The 22,717-nt window shown below is 48.0% G+C and overlaps 1 protein-coding gene across 1 annotated transcript in view; it reads left to right on the forward strand.

The window, feature by feature from the left end:
- The window catches only part of LOC138657332 (PC-esterase domain-containing protein 1A-like), a 121,217-nt gene that overhangs the window by 22,705 nt on the left and 75,795 nt on the right, over positions 1 to 22,717 (forward strand). Inside the window, exons 5-7 of the mRNA XM_069745066.1 lie at positions 8,725 to 8,957; positions 9,030 to 9,415; positions 9,513 to 9,614. Of these exons, the coding sequence (XP_069601167.1) occupies positions 8,725 to 8,957; positions 9,030 to 9,415; positions 9,513 to 9,614 (721 nt within the window). The remainder of the gene's footprint in view (positions 1 to 8,724; positions 8,958 to 9,029; positions 9,416 to 9,512; positions 9,615 to 22,717) is intronic.

Raw genomic sequence — 22,717 nt, forward strand, 5'->3', positions numbered from 1 at the left:
TGGGAAGGGATCGGGTCAAGTGCACAGGTGGTGAGATGTGATCTTGAGAGTAGAGTGGAGAGTCGATCTTCTGTAATGGTGGAGAAGTTGGTTTTGGAGGTGGAGGGCTGGGTAGTTGGGAGGAAGGGTTCTGGGGGTTGTTTACTAAAACTATCACTGATGTTCTCAATCTTCTGCTTGAAAAATGAGGTAAAGTCTTCAGCTGAGATGAGTGGGGAGGGAGGAGGTGCTGGGGGACGGAGGAGAGAGTTGAAGGTGTTGAATAACTGTTTAGGGTTGTGAGACGGAGGATATGAGAGATGAGAAGTAGGTTTGTTTAGCTGTGGCGAGTGTGGCCTTGAAAGTAGTGAGGGACTGTTTGAATGGGATAAAGTGCTCGTTGGAGTGGGATCTTTTCCATCTCCGCTCTGCAGCCCTGGAAGCTCACCTCAGTTCTTTGGTCAGGCTGGTGTGCCAAGGCTGTCTGTTGATTTTGCGAGCTTTGGTATGTGTGAGAGGGGCAAGAGATTCCAAAGCTGCAGCTATTGTGGTGTTATATAGAGCGGCAGCGTCATCCGCATTGTGTAGGGAACTTATGTCTGTGAGAGGGAGGAGGGATTCAGAGGGTGAATGTAGATCAAGGTGTTTAAGATTTCTGCGAGGGTATGCAAGTTTGTGGGGTGGGGATTGTAGACAAGCAGTGGAGAGGGAAGAGAATGTGAGTAGATTGTGGTCAGAAAGAGGAAGAGGTGAGTTAGAGAGGTTAGATAGGGAGCAGAGGCGGGTGAAGATGAGGTCCAATGTGTGACCATCTTTGTGAGTGGCTGCAGAAGACCATTGAGGCCGAAGGAGGAAGTGAGAGATAGACGGTTAGTGGCAGCTGAGAGGGAAGTGTCAATGGGGATGTTGAAGTCGCCCATGATGATAGTGGGGATGTCCGCAGAAAGGAAATGAAGTAGCCAGGTGGTGAAGTGGTCAAAGAAGGTGGTAGCTGGCCCTGGGAGGTGGTAAATGACAGCCAGTTGGAGGTTGGTAGGGGCATAGATGCGCACAGAGTGCACCTCAAAGGAAGGGAGGGTAACAGAGGGTGGCAGTGGGATTGGGGTGAAGGAGCAGGTACCTGAAAGGAGAAAACCAACTCCTCCGCTATGTTTGCTGCTGGGGCGGTGTGTTGTGAGTTCTGTTTTTGGGCTCCCTCTGGTGGTTACTGATGGTACTGGGTGACTTGTCTTTCCTGGGTCTCTGGGTTCCACCTGTTCCATCAGGATATGGGAGTTTCCTATTTAACCTGGCTTTGCTGGCATTTCCTCGCCGGTTATCAATGTATCCAGTGTGTCTTGTTACCTCTGCTCCCTGCTCCTAGAACCTTCTGGTCAAGCTAAGTTTGGATTTTCCTGTTTTGGTGTTTTGCTTTATTTGGTTTTTTAGTCCAGCCTGCAGATATGTGATTATTGCTGCTGGTTGCTCTAGTGGGCTGAAATTGCTCCTCATGTACCATGAGTTGGCACATGAGTTCAAGTAATTTCAGGATGGTTTTTGAAGGGTTTTTCGCTGACCGCGCAGTTCACTTTTGTATCCTCTGCTATCTAGCTTTAGCGGGCCTCATTTTGCTGAAACTGTTTTCATACTGCGTATGTGCTTTCCTCTCATTTCACCGTCATTATATGTGGGGGGCTGCTATTTTTGTGGGGTATTTCTCTGGAGGCAAGAGAGGTCTGTGTTTCTTCTAATAGGGGAAGTTAGATCTTCGGCTGGAGCGAGACGTCTAGGATCATCGTAGGCACGTTCCCCGGCTACTTTTATTTGTGTGTTAGGTTCAGGGTCGCGGTCAGCTCAGGTTCCATCGCCCTAGAGCTTGTTTGTATCTGTGCTTGTCCTTTAGTGATCCCCTGCCATTGGGATCATGACAGTATAACCGGCCAACAAAGTGTTAATTGTATTGGCTGAAGTAGGAGGATAAGTAGTCTGAGGAAGTTTTTTTTTTTTTTTTTTTCCCTCAGAGTTTGCTGCCTAGCCTTATTGCAGCCTGGCTACTTCCTCCTCCTCTTAATCTTTGAATGGCTCTGATCCCAGCTGTTTATCATGGACGTCCAGAGGTTGGCTTCCAGCCTGAATAATCTTGCCGCTAAGGTTCAAAATATACAGGATTTTGTTGTACATGCTCCTATGTCTGAACCTAGAATTCCTGTCCCAGAGTTTTTTTCTGGAGATAGATCTCGTTTTCTGAATTTTAGGAACAATTGCAAGTTGTTTCTTTCTTTGAAATCTCGCTCCTCTGGAGACCCTGCTCAGCAAGTCAAGATTATTATATCTTTCCTGCGGGGTGACCCTCAGGATTGGGCATTTGCATTGGCACCAGGGGACCCTGCGTTGCTTAATGCGGATGCGTTTTTTCTGGCATTGGGTTTGCTCTATGAGGAACCTAACCAAGAGATTCAGGCTGAAAAAGCTTTGTTGGCCCTCTCTCAGGGGCAAGATGAAGCAGAAATTTATTGTCAAAAATTTCGGAAGTGGTCGGTGCTTACTCAGTGGAATGAGTGCGCCCTGGCTGCAAGGTTCAGAGATGGCCTTTCCGAGGCCATTAAAGATGTTATGGTGGGGTTCCCTGCGCCTACTGGTCTGAATGAGTCTATGACTATGGCTATTCAGATTGATCGGCGTTTACGGGAGCGCAAACCTGTGCACCATTTGGCGGTGTCGTCTGAACCGTCACCTGAGATAATGCAATGTGATAAAATTCAGTCCAGAAGTGAACGGCAAAATTATAGGCGGAAAAAAAGGTTGTGCTTTTATTGTGGTGATTCAGCTCATGTTATATCAGCATGCTCTAAACGCACAAAAAAGGTTGATAAGTCTGTTGCCATTAGTACTTTACAGTCTAAGTTCATTCTGTCTGTGACTTTGATTTGTTCAATATCATCCATTTCCGTCGATGCCTATGTGGATTCAGGCGCTGCCCTGAGTCTTATGGATTGGTCATTTGCCAATCGCTGTGGGTTTAGTCTGGAGCCTCTGGAAGTCCCTATTCCTTTGAAGGGAATTGACTCTACACCTTTGGCTATGAATAAACCTCAGTACTGGACACAAGTGACCATGCGTATGACTCCTGTTCATCAGGAGGTGATTCGCTTCCTGGTACTGTATAATTTGCATGATGTCCTAGTGCTTGGTCTGCCATGGTTACAAACTCATAATCCAGTCCTTGACTGGAAATCGATGTCTGTGTTAAGCTGGGGTTGTCAGGGGGTTCATGATGATGCACCTCCGATTTCTATCGCTTCATCTACTCCTTCTGAGATTCCTGTGTTTTTGTCTGACTATCGGGATGTTTTTGAGGAGCCTAAGCTCAGTTCGCTTCCTCCTCACAGGGATTGCGATTGTGCTATAAATTTAATTCCAGGCAGTAAATTTCCTAAAGGTCGTTTGTTCAATCTGTCAGTGCCAGAGCATACTGCTATGCGGGATTATGTTAAGGAGTCCTTGGAAAAGGGACATATCCGTCCATCTTTGTCCCCTTTGGGAGCAGGTTTTTTTTTTCGTGGCCAAAAAAGATGGTTCCTTGAGGCCTTGTATAGATTATCGTCTTTTGAATAAGATTACCGTAAAATATCAGTATCCTTTGCCATTGTTGACTGATTTGTTTGCTCGCATTAAGGGGGCTAAATGGTTCACTAAGATTGATCTTCGGGGTGCGTATAATCTTATACGAATAAAGCAAGGTGATGAGTGGAAAACCGCATTTAATACGCCTGAGGGCCATTTTGAGTATTTGGTAATGCCTTTCGGACTTTCTAATGCTCCTTCAGTCTTCCAGTCCTTTATGCACGATATTTTCCGTGAATATCTGGATAAATTTATGATTGTGTATTTGGATGATATTTTGGTTTTTTCTGATGACTGGGAGTCTCATGTTCAGCAGGTCAGGAAGGTGTTTCAGGTCCTGCGGGCCAATTCCTTGTTTGTAAAAGGCTCAAAGTGTCTCTTTGGAGTCCAGAAGATTTCTTTCTTGGGGTATATTTTTTCCCCTTCTACTATTGAGATGGATCCCGTCAAGGTTCAGGCTATTTGTGACTGGACGCAGCCTACATCTCTTAAGAGTCTACAGAAGTTCTTGGGCTTTGCTAATTTCTATCGTCGTTTTATAACTAATTTTTCTAGTGTTGTTAAGCCTTTGACGGATTTGACTAAGAAGGGTGCTGATGTTGCTAATTGGTCTCCTGCGGCTGTGGAGGCCTTTCAGGAACTTAAGCGTCGGTTTTCTTCTGCTCCTGTGTTGCGTCAGCCAGATGTTTCGCTCCCTTTTCAGGTTGAGGTTGATGCTTCCGAGATTGGAGCGGGGGCGGTTTTGTCACAGAGAAGCTCCGATGGCTCAGTGATGAAGCCATGCGCGTTTTTTTCTAGAAAGTTTTCGCCGGCTGAGCGGAATTATGATGTTGGTAATCGGGAACTTTTGGCCATGAAGTGGGCATTTGAGGAGTGGCGTCATTGGCTAGAGGGTGCTAGACATCGTGTGGTGGTCTTGACTGATCACAAAAATTTGATTTACCTTGAGTCTGCCAGGCGTCTGAATCCTAGACAGGCGCGTTGGTCACTGTTTTTCTCTCGTTTCAATTTTGTGGTTTCATACCTGCCAGGTTCAAAGAATGTGAAGGCGGATGCTCTTTCTAGGAGTTTTGTGCCTGACTCCCTTGGAAATTCTGAGCCCTCTGGTATCCTTAGGGATGGGGTGATTTTGTCTGCTGTCTCCCCAGACTTGCGACGTGCTTTGCAGGAGTTTCAGGCGGGTAAACCTGATCGTTGTCCGCCTGAGAGACTGTTTGTTCCGGATAATTGGACCAGTAGAGTCATCTCCGAGGTCCATTCTTCTGCGTTGGCAGGTCATCCTGGAATATTTGGTACTAGAGACTTGGTGGCCAGGTCTTTTTGGTGGCCTTCCTTGTCGAGGGATGTGCGTTCTTTTGTGCAGTCTTGTGAGGTTTGTGCTCGGGCTAAGCCTTGCTGTTCTCGGGCCAGTGGATTGTTGTCACCTTTGCCTATCCCGAAGAGGCCTTGGACGCACATTTCCATGGACTTTATTTCGGATCTCCCTGTCTCTCAAAAAATGTCCGTCATCTGGGTTGTGTGTGATCGCTTTTCTAAAATGGTTCATCTGGTACCCTTGCCTAAGTTACCTTCCTCCTCTGAGTTGGTCCCTCTGTTTTTTCAGAATGTGGTTCGTTTGCATGGGATTCCTGAGAACATCGTTTCTGACAGGGGATCCCAGTTTGTGTCTAGATTTTGGCGGACGTTCTGTGCTAAGATGGGCATTGATTTGTCCTTTTCGTCTGCATTCCATCCTCAGACGAATGGCCAGACTGAACGAACTAATCAGACCTTGGAAACTTATTTAAGGTGTTTTGTTTCTGCTGATCAGGATGACTGGGTTACCTTTTTGCCGCTGGCCGAATTTGCCCTTAATAATCGGGCTAGTTCTGCTACCTTGGTTTCTCCTTTCTTTTGTAATTCGGGGTTTCATCCTCGTTTTTCCTCTGGTCAGGTGGAACCTTCTGATTGTCCTGGAGTGGACATGGTGGTGGATAGGTTGCATCGGATTTGGAGTCATGTGGTGGACAATTTGAAGTTGTCCCAGGAGAAGGCTCAGCAGTTTGCTATTCGCCGTCGCCGCGTGGGTCCTCGACTTCTTGTTGGGGACTTGGTGTGGTTGTCTTCTCGTTTTGTTCCTATGAAGGTCTCTTCTCCTAAGTTCAAGCCTCGGTTCATCGGTCCCTATAGGATCTTGGAAATTCTTAACCCTGTGTCGTTTCGTTTGGATCTCCCGGCATCGTTTGCTATTCATAATGTGTTCCATCGGTCGTTGTTGCGGAAGTATGAGGTACCTGTTATTCCTTCGCTTGAGCCTCCTGCTCCAGTGCTGGTGGAGGGAGAATTGGAGTATGTTGTGGAGAAGATCTTGGATTCTCGTGTTTCCAGACGGAAACTCCAGTATTTGGTCAAGTGGAAGGGTTATGGTCAGGAGGATAATTCTTGGGTGGTTGCCTCGGATGTTCATGCTGATGATTTAGTTCGCGCTTTTCATAGGGCTCATCCTGGTCGCCCTGGTGGTTCTCGTGAGGGTTCGGTGACCCCTCCTCAAGGGGGGGGGTACTGTTGTGAGTTCTGTTTTTGGGCTCCCTCTGGTGGTTACTGATGGTACTGGGTGACTTGTCTTTCCTGGGTCTCTGGGTTCCACCTGTTCCATCAGGATATGGGAGTTTCCTATTTAACCTGGCTTTGCTGGCATTTCCTCGCCGGTTATCAATGTATCCAGTGTGTCTTGTTACCTCTGCTCCCTGCTCCTAGAACCTTCTGGTCAAGCTAAGTTTGGATTTTCCTGTTTTGGTGTTTTGCTTTATTTGGTTTTTTAGTCCAGCCTGCAGATATGTGATTATTGCTGCTGGTTGCTCTAGTGGGCTGAAATTGCTCCTCATGTACCATGAGTTGGCACATGAGTTCAAGTAATTTCAGGATGGTTTTTTGAAGGGTTTTTCGCTGACCGCGCAGTTCACTTTTGTATCCTCTGCTATCTAGCTTTAGCGGGCCTCATTTTGCTGAAACTGTTTTCATACTGCGTATGTGCTTTCCTCTCATTTCACCGTCATTATATGTGGGGGGCTGCTATTTCTGTGGGGTATTTCTCTGGAGGCAAGAGAGGTCTGTGTTTCTTCTAATAGGGGAAGTTAGATCTTCGGCTGGAGCGAGACGTCTAGGATCATCGTAGGCACGTTCCCCGGCTACTTTTATTTGTGTGTTAGGTTCAGGGTCGCGGTCAGCTCAGGTTCCATCGCCCTAGAGCTTGTTTGTATCTGTGCTTGTCCTTTAGTGATCCCCTGCCATTGGGATCATGACAGCGGTGTGTGTGAGAAGGGTGGAAGCCACCATAGGAAAGTGCAGCAGGAGAGGCTGTGTCAGAAGGGGTGAGCCAGGTTTCAGTGATGGCGAGGAAGGAACGTTTGGTAGTAACAAAAAAATCGTGGATGTAGGAAAGCTTGTTGCAAACAGTGCGAGCGTTCCATAGAGCTCCTGTTAGTGGGACTGGGGAAGTGGGGAATGGGCGAATGGGTATAAGGTTAGAGAGGTTACGGAAATTTGTGATGGAGCGTGGGTGTGAGGTAGAACTGACTGTGGGGATGTGGTGAGAAGGACCAGGATTTGGAGATATATCACCAGCAGTGAGAAGGAGCAGAAAAAGTGTTAGAAGGTGGGAGCAGGAGAGGGCATGAGGTGGCGGTCTGTGCTTGGAGACAGAGGATTGTATGTTAAGGAACAGTTCTGAGTGAGATGGATGGGGAGGATTGAAGAGGAGATGAACAGTTCTTTACTAGGAGTAGGGAATAGAGGAGTTTGCAGAAAGTGAAGAATTATAGGGGTGAAATTGAAAACAAACAGAAACATTGTTTACAGTGACTGGACAGTTACCTTCAGTTTCCTTCTGGTTCAATTCTGGTTTTAATTTTAAAAGTAATCTTCACACTTCTAGGACACACTTATTGGAATCACACAGCAGACTAAAGTCATTGCAGACTTGTACTATGCAATATATGTACAACATACATATCCATATGTCCCGCTACAGGTCTAGCTCTGCTACTTCTGGATGGCAAGCTGCATGGTTGCATGATGCGATCATACAGCCTGTCATCCAGCTGAGACACTGAGCACCATATATTGTTCCATACAGTATAATGGGCCCCATAAATCGATCCATACAGTATAATGGCCCCCACATATTGATCCATTCAGAATACTGGACCCCAGATATTGTTCCACTTTTGGCGGGTACCCACAGAGAGGAGGTATCGACAAGCTAAGGAAGCTGATAGTCCATTGAGGCACATGGCCAGGTGACTGGAGAGTCTCAACCTGGCTTCTCCGAACGTCTCCATATGGCCAAGTGACTAGAGGTTCCCAAACTGACTTCCCAAAATGTCTCAATGGGTTAAGTGATGGCTAATAGAGCAGATCTGTATTCTTCCAGCTAGGGCCGAGGTCCCTCTAGTTGGCTTCCTTTAGAATGTCAAATCTGTGTTCTTGATGGAGCCTTGGTTGTTATGCTGTAGAGACTCTCTTTTCATGGAGTCAAGGTGTCCTTGTTGTTGGTTTGTCAAGTAACTCTGGAAACGGTGGTAGATCCCCCTTTTCTAGTTCACAGCCCTTATTCAGCCATTTTTCCAGAGGATTTGGAGAAGTTGACAGGAGCTCATCTCTCATTGTTCGAGAGTTCATCGTTTCTACTTCAATGTTTGCAAGTCATCAAGCTGCATGACCTTGTACAGTGGGCAATCCACATATTAGCAAACATCGATTGTTCAATGACTCTGCGTCCCTGTCTTCCAGGGATAGCAACACAATAACTTATAGGAGCTGATATAAGATGTAAACAGCAGTCATTCATTAATTCACAAACATCAATTCAACCTACAAAAGAGTAAATTTTCAGATTCATATGAACAATAATCTGTGATTCTTGACCTACCGAAGAAAAACACATCAATTTTAGATTCTACGTTTAGACTCATGAATAATAGTCTGTGTTTCTTGACGTACTGAAACTACATGTCTGGCATACTTAAGATTAAATGTTTCGTCTTCACACCTGCTCCTCTCATTATGTAGCTTTCAGTCTGTAAACTCTCACAAGATTGACCTGAAATCATCTGTGCTGCTGTCCCTTTGTCCTTTCCATAGTTAAACTGTTCTTCTCCGCAGGGGGAATTCACTTTTGAGAATGACTCGCTGATAGAGGGCGGCCAACTGAATGAAATGACCAATGAAACCACGTTCCGAGAAGTGCGGCAGTACCGGAGCGGCCACCATCTTGTCCGCTTCTACTTCCTGACCCGCGTCTACTCTGCTTACCTGGAGAGCATACTGTCCGATTTCCAGAGCGGCCCCCAACCGGACGTGCTGATAGCAAACTCCTGCGTTTGGGATCTTAATAGGTGACCGCCACTACCATGGTGTCCGCTGCCGCCATATTGGTGTCAGATCCTCATTGTCCTCATCTCCTGCAGGTACAATGACAAACATCTGGAGGGCTACAAGACCAACCTGGACCACCTGTTCCTGCGCCTCAAGGAGGTTCTGAGCCCCCAGTGCCTCATCATATGGACAATGACCATGCCGGTCGGATTCAGGGAGAATGACGGCTGTTTCCAGAACCCCCCACACAACCTGCGGAAGGACATCGTGGAAGCGAACTTATGCAGTGCCATTTTGGCTGATTTCCACCAGCTGGACGTCCTGGACATGCACTACCATTTCCGCTATGACCTGAACCTCAGATGCATTGACGCCACCCACTGGAACCAGGAGGCACATCGGAAGTACACACAGATCCTGCTGACCCACATCGCAGTGGCCTGGGGTGTGAAAATGCCAAAGGCGAAGAAGCTAAAAGGTGCTCGACCTCGACACCGTGAAATCTGCTAAGTGACATCATGGGCTTTGCTGCACCTGCTCATCGTGTATCACCTGCTCTCCCTCCTCTGTTTCAGGTTCTCCTCTTCTCCCCGCGCCTCCTCACTGGTTCTCATTTGGAAACGACCCCCATCCCATGCCATACCCCCCAATCCAAGAGCGAGAGCACTGCAGCCCAGGTAAGATGCCAACTCCTTGCACCATTTCATTTACAGCAGTGACATTAGATTCCAGTCTTTTCATGGCCATGTTCTTAGGTATAATTGTAAGTGACCCCCTCCATGGATGAGAAGCCCCCATACATTTGTGAGTGACCCCCTCCATGGATGAGAAGCCCCCATACATTTCTGAGTGACCCCCTCCATGATTGCAAAGCTCCCACAGAATGTGAATGACCCCCTCCATTTATGAGAAGACCCCACGCATTGTGAGTGATCCCCTCCATGGATGAGAAGCCCCCACACATTGTGAGTGACCCCCTCCATGAAGGAGAAGCCCCTGCACATTGTGAGTGACCCCCTCCATGGATGAAAAGCCCCCACACATTGTGAGTGATCCCCTCTATGGTAGAAAAGCCCCCACACATTGTGAGTGACCCCCTCCATGGATGAGAAGCTCCCAAACATTGTGAGTGATCACCTCTATGGATGAGAAGCCCCCACACATTGTGAGTGACCCCCTCCATGGATGCGAAGTCCCCACACATTTTGAATGATCCCCTCCATGGATGAGAAGCCCCCACACATTGTGAGTGATCCCTCCATGGATGAGAAGCCCCCACACATTGTGAGTGATCCCCTCCATGGATGAGAAGCCCCCACACATTGTGAGTGATCCCCTCCATGGATGAGAAGCCTCCACACATTGTGAGTGACCCCCTCCATGGATGAGAAGCCCCCACACATTGTGAGTGATCACCTCTATGGATGAGAAGCCCCCACACATTGTGAGTGATCCCCTCCATGGATGAGAAGTCCCCACACATTGTGAGTGACCCCCTCCATGGATGAGAAGCCCCCACACAGTGTGAGTGACCCCCTCCATGGATGAGAAGCCCCCACACATTGTGAGTGACCCCCTCCATGGATGAGAAGCCCCCGCACATTGTGAGTGACCCCTCCATGGATGAGAAGCCCCCACACATTGTGAGTGATCACCTCTATGGATGAGAAGCCCCCGTACATTGTGAGTGATCCCCTCCATGGATGAGAAGTCCCCACACATTTTGAATGATCCCCTCCATGGATGAGAAGCCCCCACACATTGTGAGTGATCCCCTCTATGGATGAGAAGCCCCCACACATTGTGAGTGACCCCCTCCATGGATGAGAAGCCCCCACACATTGTGAGTGATCCCCTCCATGGATGGAAGGCCCCGCACATTGTGAGTGACCCCTCCATGGATGAGAAACCCCCGCACATTGTGAGTGACCCCCTCCACTTACGAGAAGCCCCCACACATTGTGAGTGATCCCCTCCATGGATGAGAAGCCCCCGCACATTGTGAGGGAGCCCCCTCCATGGATGAGAAGCCCCCACACATTGTGAGGGAGCCCCCTCCATGGATGAGAAGCCTCCACATATGAGTGGTCTCGGGAGGCTTTACTGTCTGCGGACACAGGACTCACAGCAGTATCACCTTTTCTTCTCCGGACCATCATTCTTCAATATGTCATAAGATGTCAAGATGGCTTCATCAGAGAAGGTAATTTCTCCCCTCCCCCAGTACAACCCCTCTACTCCTTGCAGAAAATCTGTCTGTGATGTTTTTCTTGGAGAGAAGTGATGCCTGCCTGCTGCCATTCCTGAGCAAGCTCTGCACTGGTGTTGAACTGATCACGTAGCTGACTCGTCTTTAGGAGATGGTCCTAGCAGTTTCCTGGGCCCATGACCCTTTATCCACAGCAACTGAACCTTTCTGTGAAGTTCTTTGCCCCTTCATCAACCATTTAGAGGCATAATCTTAAAAGCAGCAATGTCCTTGCCTGTAAAGATCCTTTGAAAGAAAGCAACAACGATTCACATATTTATTGTGCATGACCATGTTTAAGCCAAAATGAAAATTATTTCAAACATCAGCGCCATTTTAACTCCACCAGTCTTTTATTATAATTCAATCAGCATGATAGTGATATCAGCTGCCTTGTCCTGGTTAGCACTTTCTCCTAAGCTAATAAGATGGCTGATATGATGTAACCAGGTCACTTTGTCACAGGACTGAAGATCAGTGGGAATGGGGTTTCGTGACTAAGTTTTACTGTGCTAATGTCAATTACCACAATAAAAACTGAAGCTGCAAACTGAGAAGCCTCAATACCTGTGGTCATGACTGTATCCTGCTGTCCGGATATTACACATATAGAGAGTGATGCCATTATGTACATGATCTGTGTATATAATATATACCGTATTTACCCCTGTATACTGCTGTCCTGGTATTACACATATATAGAGTGACACCATTATGTACATACATGACCTGGGTATATAGTATATACAGTATATACCGTACCTCTTATAAGATGGCCACCAGAAGAGTTCTTGAGGGGAGATATGTGTCATAGCGGCTGTTAGCTGTGGTGATTTGTGCTCGGAAGCATATTCCAGCACATATAGTGCTGAGAGAGTTATTTGGCCATTCCAGGGCCGGGTTTTACGGGCGGTCATAAGAGATGGGTGGGAATGACCGCTCACATATCCCCAACCCAGGGGCGTGGTTTGGCTAATAAAATAGAGACTGAGTCTGTGGCTGGAGGTGTGGAGGCCTCCAGTGTGTGTTGGTAAAGGCACTGACCTGAGCGGGCGGATCCGTAGTATCATATGGACTATTTGTTTTCAGTCTGTTTCACTTTGTGCCTGACCAGGCTCTGTTTTATTTTGCCTCCTGGAGCGGATTATGAAGTGAAATAAACTTGCCTGGACTGTTGTATGAAAACCGCCTCCTGTGCCGACCTCAAGAGCCGCTGAGTACAAACCCCCACAATTGGTGCTAGAAGCATGGGCACGAATCCCAAGAGGCAGTGTGACTGCTGATACCATATGTCCTGGGTGAAAGTGGCTGCAGGAGCAAAATCAGACAACATGGAGGAACTGGTAAAGCAACTCATGCAGGCTAATCTCCAGCATCAACAGATGTGGCAGCAGTAACATCAGCAGCGGCAGCACATGAAACTCCTAGCCGAGGTGATCCGTGGCAGGGTGACCGTCTCAACCCCAAATCCAGGTGATGAATCTCACGTGAGGAAGACGATAAGAAGAGCATTGCAGCAAAAGATGCCCCCGGGTGATGACGTCGAGGAGTTCCTGGCAATGTTTGATAGGGTGACAGAGCAGGAGAAATTGCCTCCAGAGCAGTGGGCGGAGGTTCTGGTGCCATATTTAACAGGTGAACCGCAGAAGGCGTATTATGAGTTGACGCCGCAGGACAGAAAAGAATACGCCAAGTTAAAGGCGGAGATCTTGGCACACTTAGGAGTGACTCTGACTGTCAGGGCGCAACGGGTGCACCAGTGGGCTTATCGCAGTGACAAACCTCCTCGGTCCCAAATGTTCGATCTTCTACACCTGGTCCAAAAATGGTTGCAATCTGAATCCTCCTCCCCAGGCCACTGCAATGCTGGGTTGCCCAGGGAGATCCCCGTAATGCTGATGACCTAGTGAGCCTGGTGGGGCGGTACCAGGCTGTCGAGAGGTCCTTGAGGAAGCAAGGGGGCGGATGACAGGTTTCTGTTTTCTGTGCTTTTTGGTGATGAGGATGATTCAGTATCCACTGAGGCCAAAGTCCCTGAGCTGGAGGTGTCCGGGGAAAACTTTGGAACCAATTCAGAGACCCCACTCTTAAGTGGCCATTTGACAATGTAACTGTGTTAAATGGTGTGCCTCAGGAGTTGGGGGCTGATAGTCGGTTCCCTCATTTTGCTGTGATTGGAGATCTGCTTTACAGGGTAACCAAGCCAAAATGTGAGGTGATAGAGCAGTAATTGGTACTAGGGCCCTATAGACTCAGGGTGTTAGACATGGCTCATTCCCATGAGTTGGGTGGTCACCTGAGGGCAGATAAGACCCAGGAGCGCATTCTGCAGAGATTCTACTGGCCTGAATGTTAGAGAGAAATTGCGAACTATTGTCGTTCCTGCCCAACGTGCCAGCTGACCTCCCTGTTGTGAATTCTGTGGCAGAGCTCCCTCCTGTGGTCACAAGTGGTACTTCGGCTGATTCTCTCTGTGAGCTTCTGTTGGTGGAGGGAAGTGGTACTGCGGCTTCTGAGTTTCCTCCCTCAGGTGATCTGGTGAGGTCGTTAGGTGCTTCTCTACTTAACTCCACCTAATGCTTTGATCCTGGCTTCCTGTCAATGTTCCAGTGTTGGACTTGCTTTTCCCTGGATCATTCCTGTGACCTGCTGCTCTGCATAGCTAAGTTCTTCTTTGCTATTTGTTTGCTATTTTGTCTGTCCAGCTTGTCTAATTTGTTGCTGGAAGCTCTGGGACGCAAAGGGTGTACCTTCGTGCCGTTAGTTCAGTACGGAGGGTCTTTTTGCCCCCTTTGCGTGGTTTTCTTTAGGGTTTTGTGTAGACCGCAAAGTTACCTTTTCTATCCTCGATCTGTTAAGAAAGTCGGGCCTCACTTTGCTGAATCTATTTCATCTCTACGTTTGTCTTTTCATCTTAACTCACAGTCATTATATGTGGGGGGCTGCCTTTTCCTTTGGGGTATTTCTCTGAGGCAAGGTAGGCTTATTTTCTATCTTCAGGCTAGTTAGTTTCTCAGGCTGTGCCGAGTTGCATAGGCAGAGTTAGGCGCAATCCACGGCTGCCTCTAGTGTTGTTTGGAGAGGATTAGGGATTGCGGTCTGCAGAGTTCCCACGTCTCAGAGCTCGTTCTATGATTTTGGGTTATTGTCAGATCACTGTATGTGCTCTGACCGCTATGTCCATTGTAGTACTGAATTGCCTTTCATAACACCTCCCCAGTAACCCACTTCCACAGTCTTCTGGTACCGTTGCCCATCATCAAGGTGCCATTCGAGCGAATAGCGATGGACCTGGTGGGACTCCTGGTAAAATCTGCAAGAGGACATCAACATATATTGATGGTCCTGGATTATGTTACCTGGTACCGAGAGGCGGTGCCCTTAAGAAATGTCTCTGCCAAGTGTATCTCTAAAGAGCGGATCCATATCTTCTCCCTAACCGGGCTGCCGTAGGAGATACTAATGGACGAAGGGACCCCCTTCATGTCGAAGGTCATGAGGGAGCTGTGCAAGACCCTGCAAATTTCCCAGCTAAGAACCTCAGTGTACCATCCCCAGACTGGTGGAGAGGTTTAACAAAACCTTGAAGGTGATGCTAAAAAAAAAAGCAGTGGAGAAGGATGGCCGAGACTCTGACTGTCTGCTTCCTTACCTGTTGTTCTCCATTAGGGAAGTTCCTCAACTTCGACCTACTTCTCCCCATGTGAACTGCTCTATGATAGGCACCCTTGAGGTCTCCTGGATGTGGCGAAGTAATCCTGCGAAGCTGAAACCACCCCTCATAGAAGTGTGGTAGAGCATGTCACCCAGATGCAAGAGAGGATCGCCAACATGATGCCCATTGTGAAGGAGCACTTCCTCAAGGCTCAGGAAGCCCAATCTAGGGTGTATAATAGGTCAGCCAGGGTGAGACAGTTTAACCCGTGGGATCGAGTATTGGTGCTGGTGCCCATGGTGGAGACCAAATTCTTGGCCAAGTGGCAGGGTCCCTATTATGTGATAGAGAAAGTTGATCAACTACAAGATCCACCAACCAGGGAAGCGGAAGCCCTACCAGGTGTACCGCGTAAATCTGATTAAGCCATGGCGAGATAGGGAGCCCATAGAAGCTGCGTGTTTGGTGATTAAACCTGAAGCGGGCGTGGAGAAGGTTTAAGTGGCAGAGACGCTGTCACGGGCCCAAAAGCAACATTGCCAGGAGTTGCTATAGCGGACCAGGGACCTCTTCTCTGAACTTCCAGGTTGTACAAAGGTCATAGAGCATGTCATCCTGACGGATGTCCAGGTCAACTTGAAGCCCTACCGGATTCCCGAAGCATGCCGAGAGGTGATCTCAAAGGAGGTGAAGCGGATGCTTAGCCAGGGCGTCATCAAGGAATCCAAGAGTGGCTGGTCCAGCCCAATAGTCTTAGTGCCGAAACCAGATGGAGAATGGCGGTTTTGCAATGACTATAGAAAGCTGAACTAAGTTTCTAAGTGCGATGCATACCTGATGCCTTGTGTCGATGAATTAATTGAGAGGCTAGGGCCAGCTAGGTACATTACTACCCTTGACCTCACAAGAGGGTATTGGCAAATCCCCATGTCCGAAGACCCCAAAGAGAAGACTGCCTTTTCCACGCCAGATGGATGCTTCCAATACACAAGGATGCTGTTTGGGTTGCACGGTGCTCCAGCTACATTCCAGAGAGCCATGGACCGAATCCTCCCTCCCCACAAAAGGTACGCCTACCTGGACGACATTGTGATCTTCAGCCAGGATTGGAGAAGCAATCTGAGCAAGGTTCAGACAATATTTCATGTCATGCTCTACGGAAGGCTGGGTTTTCCATGAGCCTGAAGAAGTGTTCCTTGAGGATGAAGGAAGCGAGATACTTGGGTTATGTTGTAAGCAGGGGCGAAATAAAGCCCCAGATAAATAAAGTTGAGGCTATCCAGAGCTGGCCACAACCCCTCTCAAAGAAGTAGGTCAGGGCGTTCCTGGGCATTGTGGGCTATTACCGCCGGTTTATCCAAAACTTCGCAATGGTAGCTGCCTCTCTGACAGACTTCCTTAAAGGGACAAAGTCGGCTATGGCTAAATGGTTTCCAGAAGCTGAGATGGCCTTCTAGGAACTGAAACTGGCTCTGTGCAAACAGCCAATGCTGGTAGCACCCGATTTTTCCAAGGAGTTTGTGGTCCAGACGGATGCGTCAGATGTCGGGCTGGGCGCTGTCTTATCTCAAGAAGTAAACGGGGAAGAGCATCCCATAATGTACCTTAGCCGGAAGTTGTCATCCTGCGAGAAAAACTATTCCATAGTGGAGAAGGAATGTTTAGCCATCACGTGGGCTTTGAACTCTCTAAGGTACTATCTCTTAGGCAGGAGGTGCAGACTAGTGTCAGATCATGCCCCACTGAAGTGAATGAGGGAGAAGAAAGGGAAGAATGCCCGCATGACCAGGTGGTTCCTAGCACTTCAGGATTTTAACTTCCATGTGGAACATAGGCCAGGGTAACTGCATGGAAATTTTGATGCTCTGTCTAGGATCGACTGTCTGGTGGCAGACGGTGCCAAGCCCCCCTGACTTTGGGCAAAGGGGGATGGTATGTAACATGGCTGCCGGACGAGTCCTTGAGGGAAGATATGTATCATCGCGGTTGTTAGCTGCAGTGATGTGAGCTTGGGAGCATGTTCCAGCACATATAGTGCTGAGAGAGTTATTTGGCCATTCCAGGGCCGGGTTTTACGAGCGGTCATAAGAGATGGGTGCGAATAATCGCTCACATATCCCAACCTCAGGGGCGTGGTTTGGCAGATAAAATGGAGGTCGAGTCTCTAATTCAGAGTCTGTGGCTGGAAGTGTGGAGACCTCCAGTGTGTGTTGGTAAAGGCACTGACCTGAGCGGGCGGATCGGCAGTACTATATGGACTATTTGCTTGCAGTTCGTGTTAACCTTCAGTGTGTGTTGGTAAAGGCACTGACCTGAGCGGGTGGACCTGTTTTCAGTTTGTTTTCACTTTGTGCCTGACCAGGCTCTGTTTTGTTTTGCCTCCCGGAGCGGTTTATCAAGTTAAATAAACTTGCCTGGACTATTGTATGAAAACCGCCTCCTGTGCCGACCTCAAAAGCCGCTGAGTACAAACCCCTGCACACTGTAAACTGCTGTCCTGACATTACACATATATAGAGAGTGACATCATTATGTACATACAGACTGCGGAGACCCATGTGTCGTAAACAGTGCCTTCCCCCCTACCACCAATCCCCGAAAAGACAACACGTACAGGCCTAGATGGGTTGAACTAGTCGGTCACAGTTTATTAATTTGATCACTTCCGTCTTCCTGTCTGTCTGTCTTTCTGTCTGGCTCGGATATTCATTGGTCGCGGCCTCTGTCTGTCATGGAAATGCAAGTCACTGATTGGTCTCGCCAGATGCCTGTCATGGCTGCCGCGACCAATCAGCGACGGCCACAGTCCGATTAGTCCCTCCCTACTCCCCTGCAGTCACTGTCCCCGGCACCCGCATACTCCCCCCCAGTCACCGCTCACACAGGGTTAATGCCAGCGGTAACGGGCCGCGTTATGCCGTGGGTAACTCACTCTGTTACCACCGCTATTAACCCTGTGTGACCAAGTTTTTACTATTGATGCTGCCTATACAGAATCAATAGAAAAAAGATCTAATGTTAAAAATAATAAAAGAAAAACAAAAAACCTGCTATTCTCACCTTCCGTAGTCCGACGATGCGCTCCCGCCTGCCGCCAGCTTCCGTTCCCAGAGATGCATTGCAAAATTACTCAGAAGACTTAGCGGTCTCGCGAGACCGCTAAGTGATCTGGGTAATTTCGCAATGCATCCTGGGAATGAAAGACGGCGGCAGCCGCTCGTGCATCGCCAGAGGTTCGCTGGATCTACGGTGGATATATAACTATTTTTTATTTTAATTATTTTTTTTAATAGGGATATGGTGCCCACACTGCTAAATACTAAGTGGGCTCTGTTAGATACCGTGTGACTGCTATATACTACCTGGCCAGTGTTAGATACTATGTGGGCTGTGTTCTATACTGCGTGGGCTGCGTTATATATTACATGGCTGCTATATACTACGTGGGCAGTGTTATATACTACGTGGCTGTGTTCTATACTGCATGCTATATACTATGTGGCCACTGTTAGATACTATGTGGGCTGTGCTATATATTACGTGGCCAGTGTTACATACTATGTTGGCTGTGTTATATACTGCATGGCTGCTATATACTGCGTGGCTGCTATATACTGTGTGGGCTGTGTTATATACTACGTGGGCTGTGTTATTTACTGCGTGGCCTATATTAACGCATCGGGTACTCTACAATATGTTTGTATGTATATAGCAGCCACATGGTATATACCACAGGCCACGTAGTACTCCTATATACTACGTGTCCTGTGGTATATATCATGTGGTTGCTATATACATGCATACATATTCTAGAATACCCAATGCGTTAGAATCGGGCCACCATCTAGTTAATTTGATAAGCAGGGAGGGGCGAATTAAATTTCGCAACGGGCTCACAGCCGTGGACCTAGTCTGCAACCGACGGGCGGCCAGCCAATGAGCGGCTACGAAGCTTCGCCCCTCCCTCCACTTCTGCAACAGAGGATCATGTGTACTACCTACACATGACTCCGACCCCCACCCATCAGCGCTAGGGCCTGTTTAATTCCGTCTAGTAGACCTGACAGAAATATATCGAGCCCGACGTCCGTGAGATGAATACCGTTGGGACTCAGCAATCCTGATTTGTCACCTTCCAGTTTGTAGTGGCGAACTACAATGCCAAATTTTTCTTTTACAAATCTTGCCACTCTCAGGTTGACCTTTTTTCTTGATCGTTCTATGGCTCTTGGGTCCTTAGCCCCGTGCCAGACCGCACGCGGCACCATCTCCGACCACACCAATATCATATCTGATAACAGATAGAAGAAACGCTCGATATCCGCTGTCTTCGTTGAACTGAGCTCGATACATCTCCGTTTTCCCAGATCGTTGTCGCCGGCATGCAAGACTAGTATCACAGGTCCTTTGGCCCTCATAGCGATGTCAAAGACTTCTGGAAAGATTTTTTGCCACTGTAGGCCTCTTATCCCTCTCCAGTTGACCTCTACGTTTCTGAAGCCTAGATTCGTACCCCCAGGCCGATGTTCGGCCCGTTTCTTTGCCCAGTAGATGTAGGAATGTCCAACCACCCAAACTGCGGGTTTTTGGACGCCTGAAAAAGACAAGATATGTTACTTAAGCAGGTTGGGTCTTATGTATCTGGCAAAGCATGCGGATTTCCATCGACCCAATCGCTGCGCTTCGGCCTCAGGGATCCCGGCCTTAGCCGCCTCGGTAGCAGCCCCTATACGGAAAGAATGAGTCCCGTATTCCGACGGATCAACGCTAACAGCTTCGAGACACCGATTAAAAATTGTGTGGAACTGGTATTTATGGTATTTAGTAAGGGGGGAGCCGTCTGCGTGTGACAGAAAGAATCTACTCGCGCGTTTCATTGCTGTGTATCTTTTTCCTACGTTAAGTGGGCATACGGGACAATGCGATGACTTAACGAGAACCCAAGTGCCTCTACCGGCGGAGTCGCATTTGCAGCGCAATGCGTCGTTCCATATGACGAGGTCTTCGTTGATTAGTCCGCCCTCCGATGAGGTTTTTGAATGCGGTACCAGCTCGCTGATCCGAAGCGCTCCGAAAAAGGCAATGGCGAACACGGCTGATGCTAGGATTGACTCGTAATGGGAGGTGCAAACCGACGGGGAAATTGTGATAATATAGTGCAGTAGACTCAAAGAAATGGGACGACGACACTCCTGACTAGGTTGGAGCCTTTTCCAGCCTTTAACGGCTTGTCTGATGAAAAAATACTTCGTAACGTCTGCCCACCCCATTAGCTGGAAGAAAAAGGCTATTCCCGAAAGATGACGCTGCGCCGATGTTCCTGACATGCCTCTTTGCCTGAGCAAATTCAAAAGCTCAACCAGCACCTCGCATCTCGCCCGATCGCAGCTATCAACTGGTCTTCCGTGAATTAATGAGCACCATTTGTCCTACGCCTTACCGTAAACCTGCCAGGTAGCCGACGTAACTGATGCGCGGATCAGTGGCATCATTGATTGGCTACCATGTCCTGAAGGAGTGTTGGACACTGGACACCCAATGGATGCGCGGTCGGAAGAAGAGCTTTGAAGGCCTGCCAATCGGAAAATAACAGAGCGTTAACAAGGTTATCATCAACCGACGTAACTGTGGCATGACACCAGATGTTGTGTTTTAAGCATAGTAACGCTAGGCGGCGCAGAAGAGCAGGTAAAGGTGGGGATGCAGAAGACATTCTGTTCAAGCTCTTTGCTGTGCCGGGGTGTTTGGTTAAGAATCTTCCCTTCATCTCTAAACTCCTCGAACACCTGGTCCACTCCCGTCTTACCCACTATCTCTCAGATAACTCTCTTCTCGACCCTCTTCAATCTGGTTTCCGCTCTTTACACTCTACTGAAACTGCCCTCACTAAAGTCTCTAATGATCTACTAACAGCTAAATCTAATGGTCACTACTCCATGCTAATTCTCTTGGATCTCTCCGCAGCATTCGACACTGTGGATCATCAGCTCCTCCTCACTATGCTCCGCTCCATCGGCCTCAAGGACACCATTCTCTCCTGGTTCTCCTCCTATCTCTCTGACAGCTCCTTCACTGTATCTTTTGCTGGTTCCTCCTCCTCTCACCTTCCCCTAAGGGTACCGTCACACTATAACATTTTGATCGCTACGACGGTACGATTCGTGACGTTCCAGCGATATCATTACGATATCGCTGTGTCTGACACGCAGCAGCGATCAGGGATCCTGCTGAGAATCGTACGTCGTAGCAGATCGTATGGAACTTTCTTTCATCGCTGGATCTCCCGCTGTCATCGCTAGATCGGTGTGTGTGACACCGATCTAGCGATCTAGCGATGCGATCCAGCGATGCGTTCGCTTGTAACCAGGGTAAACATCGGGTAACTAAGCGCAGGACCGCGCTTAGTTACCCGATGTTTACCCTGGTTACAAGCGTTAAACTAAAAAAAAACAAACAGCACATACTTACAGTGGGGCAAAAAAGTATTTAGTCAGTCAGCAATAGTGCAAGTTCCACCACTTAAAAAGATGAGAGGCGTCTGTAATTTACATCATAGGTAGACCTCAACTATGGGAGACAAACTGAGAAAAAAAATCCAGAAAATCACATTGTCTGTTTTTTTAACATTTTATTTGCATATTATGGTGGAAAATAAGTATTTGGTCAGAAACAAACAATCAAGATTTCTGGCTCTCACAGACCTGTAACTTCTTCTTTAAGAGTCTCCTCTTTCCTACACTCATTACCTGTAGTAATGGCACCTGTTTAAACTTGTTATCAGTATAAAAAGACACCTGTGCACACCCTCAAACAGTCTGACTCCAAACTCCACTATGGTGAAGACCAAAGAGCTGTCGAAGGACACCAGAAACAAAATTGTAGCCCTGCACCAGGCTGGGAAGACTGAATCTGCAATAGCCAACCAGCTTGGAGTGAAGAAATCAACAGTGGGAGCAATAATTAGAAAATGGAAGACATACAAGACCACTGATAATCTCCCTCGATCTGGGGCTCCACGCAAAATCCCACCCCGTGGGGTCAGAATGATCACAAGAACGGTGAGCAAAAATCCCAGAACCACGCTGGGGGACCTAGTGAATGAACTGCAGAGAGCTGGGACCAATGTAACAAGGCCTTCCATAAGTAACACACTACGCCACCATGGACTCAGATCCTGCAGTGCCAGACGTGTCCCACTTCTTAAGCCAGTACATGTCCGGGCCCGTCTGAAGTTTGCTAGAGAGCATTTGGATGATCCAGAGGAGTTTTGGGAGAATGTCCTATGGTCTGATGAAACCAAACTGGAACTGTTTGGTAGAAACACAACTTGTCGTGTTTGGAGGAAAAAGAATACTGAGTTGCATCCATCAAACACCATACCTACTGTAAAGCATGGTGGTGGAAACATCATGCTTTGGGGCTGTTTCTCTGCAAAGGGGCCAGGACAACTGATCCGGGTACATGAAAGAATGAATGGGGCCATGTATCGTGAGATTCTGAGTGCAAACCTCCTTCCATCAGCAAGGGCATTGAAGATGAAACGTGGCTGGGTCTTTCAACATGACAATGATCCAAAGCACACCGCCAGGGCAACGAAGGAGTGGCTTCGTAAGAAGCATTTCAAGGTCCTGGAGTGGCCTAGCCAGTCTCCAGATCTCAACCCTATAGAAAACCTTTGGAGGGAGTTGAAAGTCCGTGTTGCCAAGCGAAAAGCCAAAAACATCACTGCTCTAGAGGAGATCTGCATGGAGGAATGGGCCAACATACCAACAACAGTGTGTGGCAACCTTGTGAAGACTTACAGAAAACGTTTGACCTCTGTCATTGCCAACAAAGGATATATTACAAAGTATTGAGATGAAATTTTGTTTCTGACC

This window comes from Ranitomeya imitator, chromosome 1, assembly GCF_032444005.1.
Source record: "Ranitomeya imitator isolate aRanImi1 chromosome 1, aRanImi1.pri, whole genome shotgun sequence".
In the NCBI taxonomy this organism is placed as follows: Eukaryota; Metazoa; Chordata; class Amphibia; order Anura; family Dendrobatidae; genus Ranitomeya; species Ranitomeya imitator.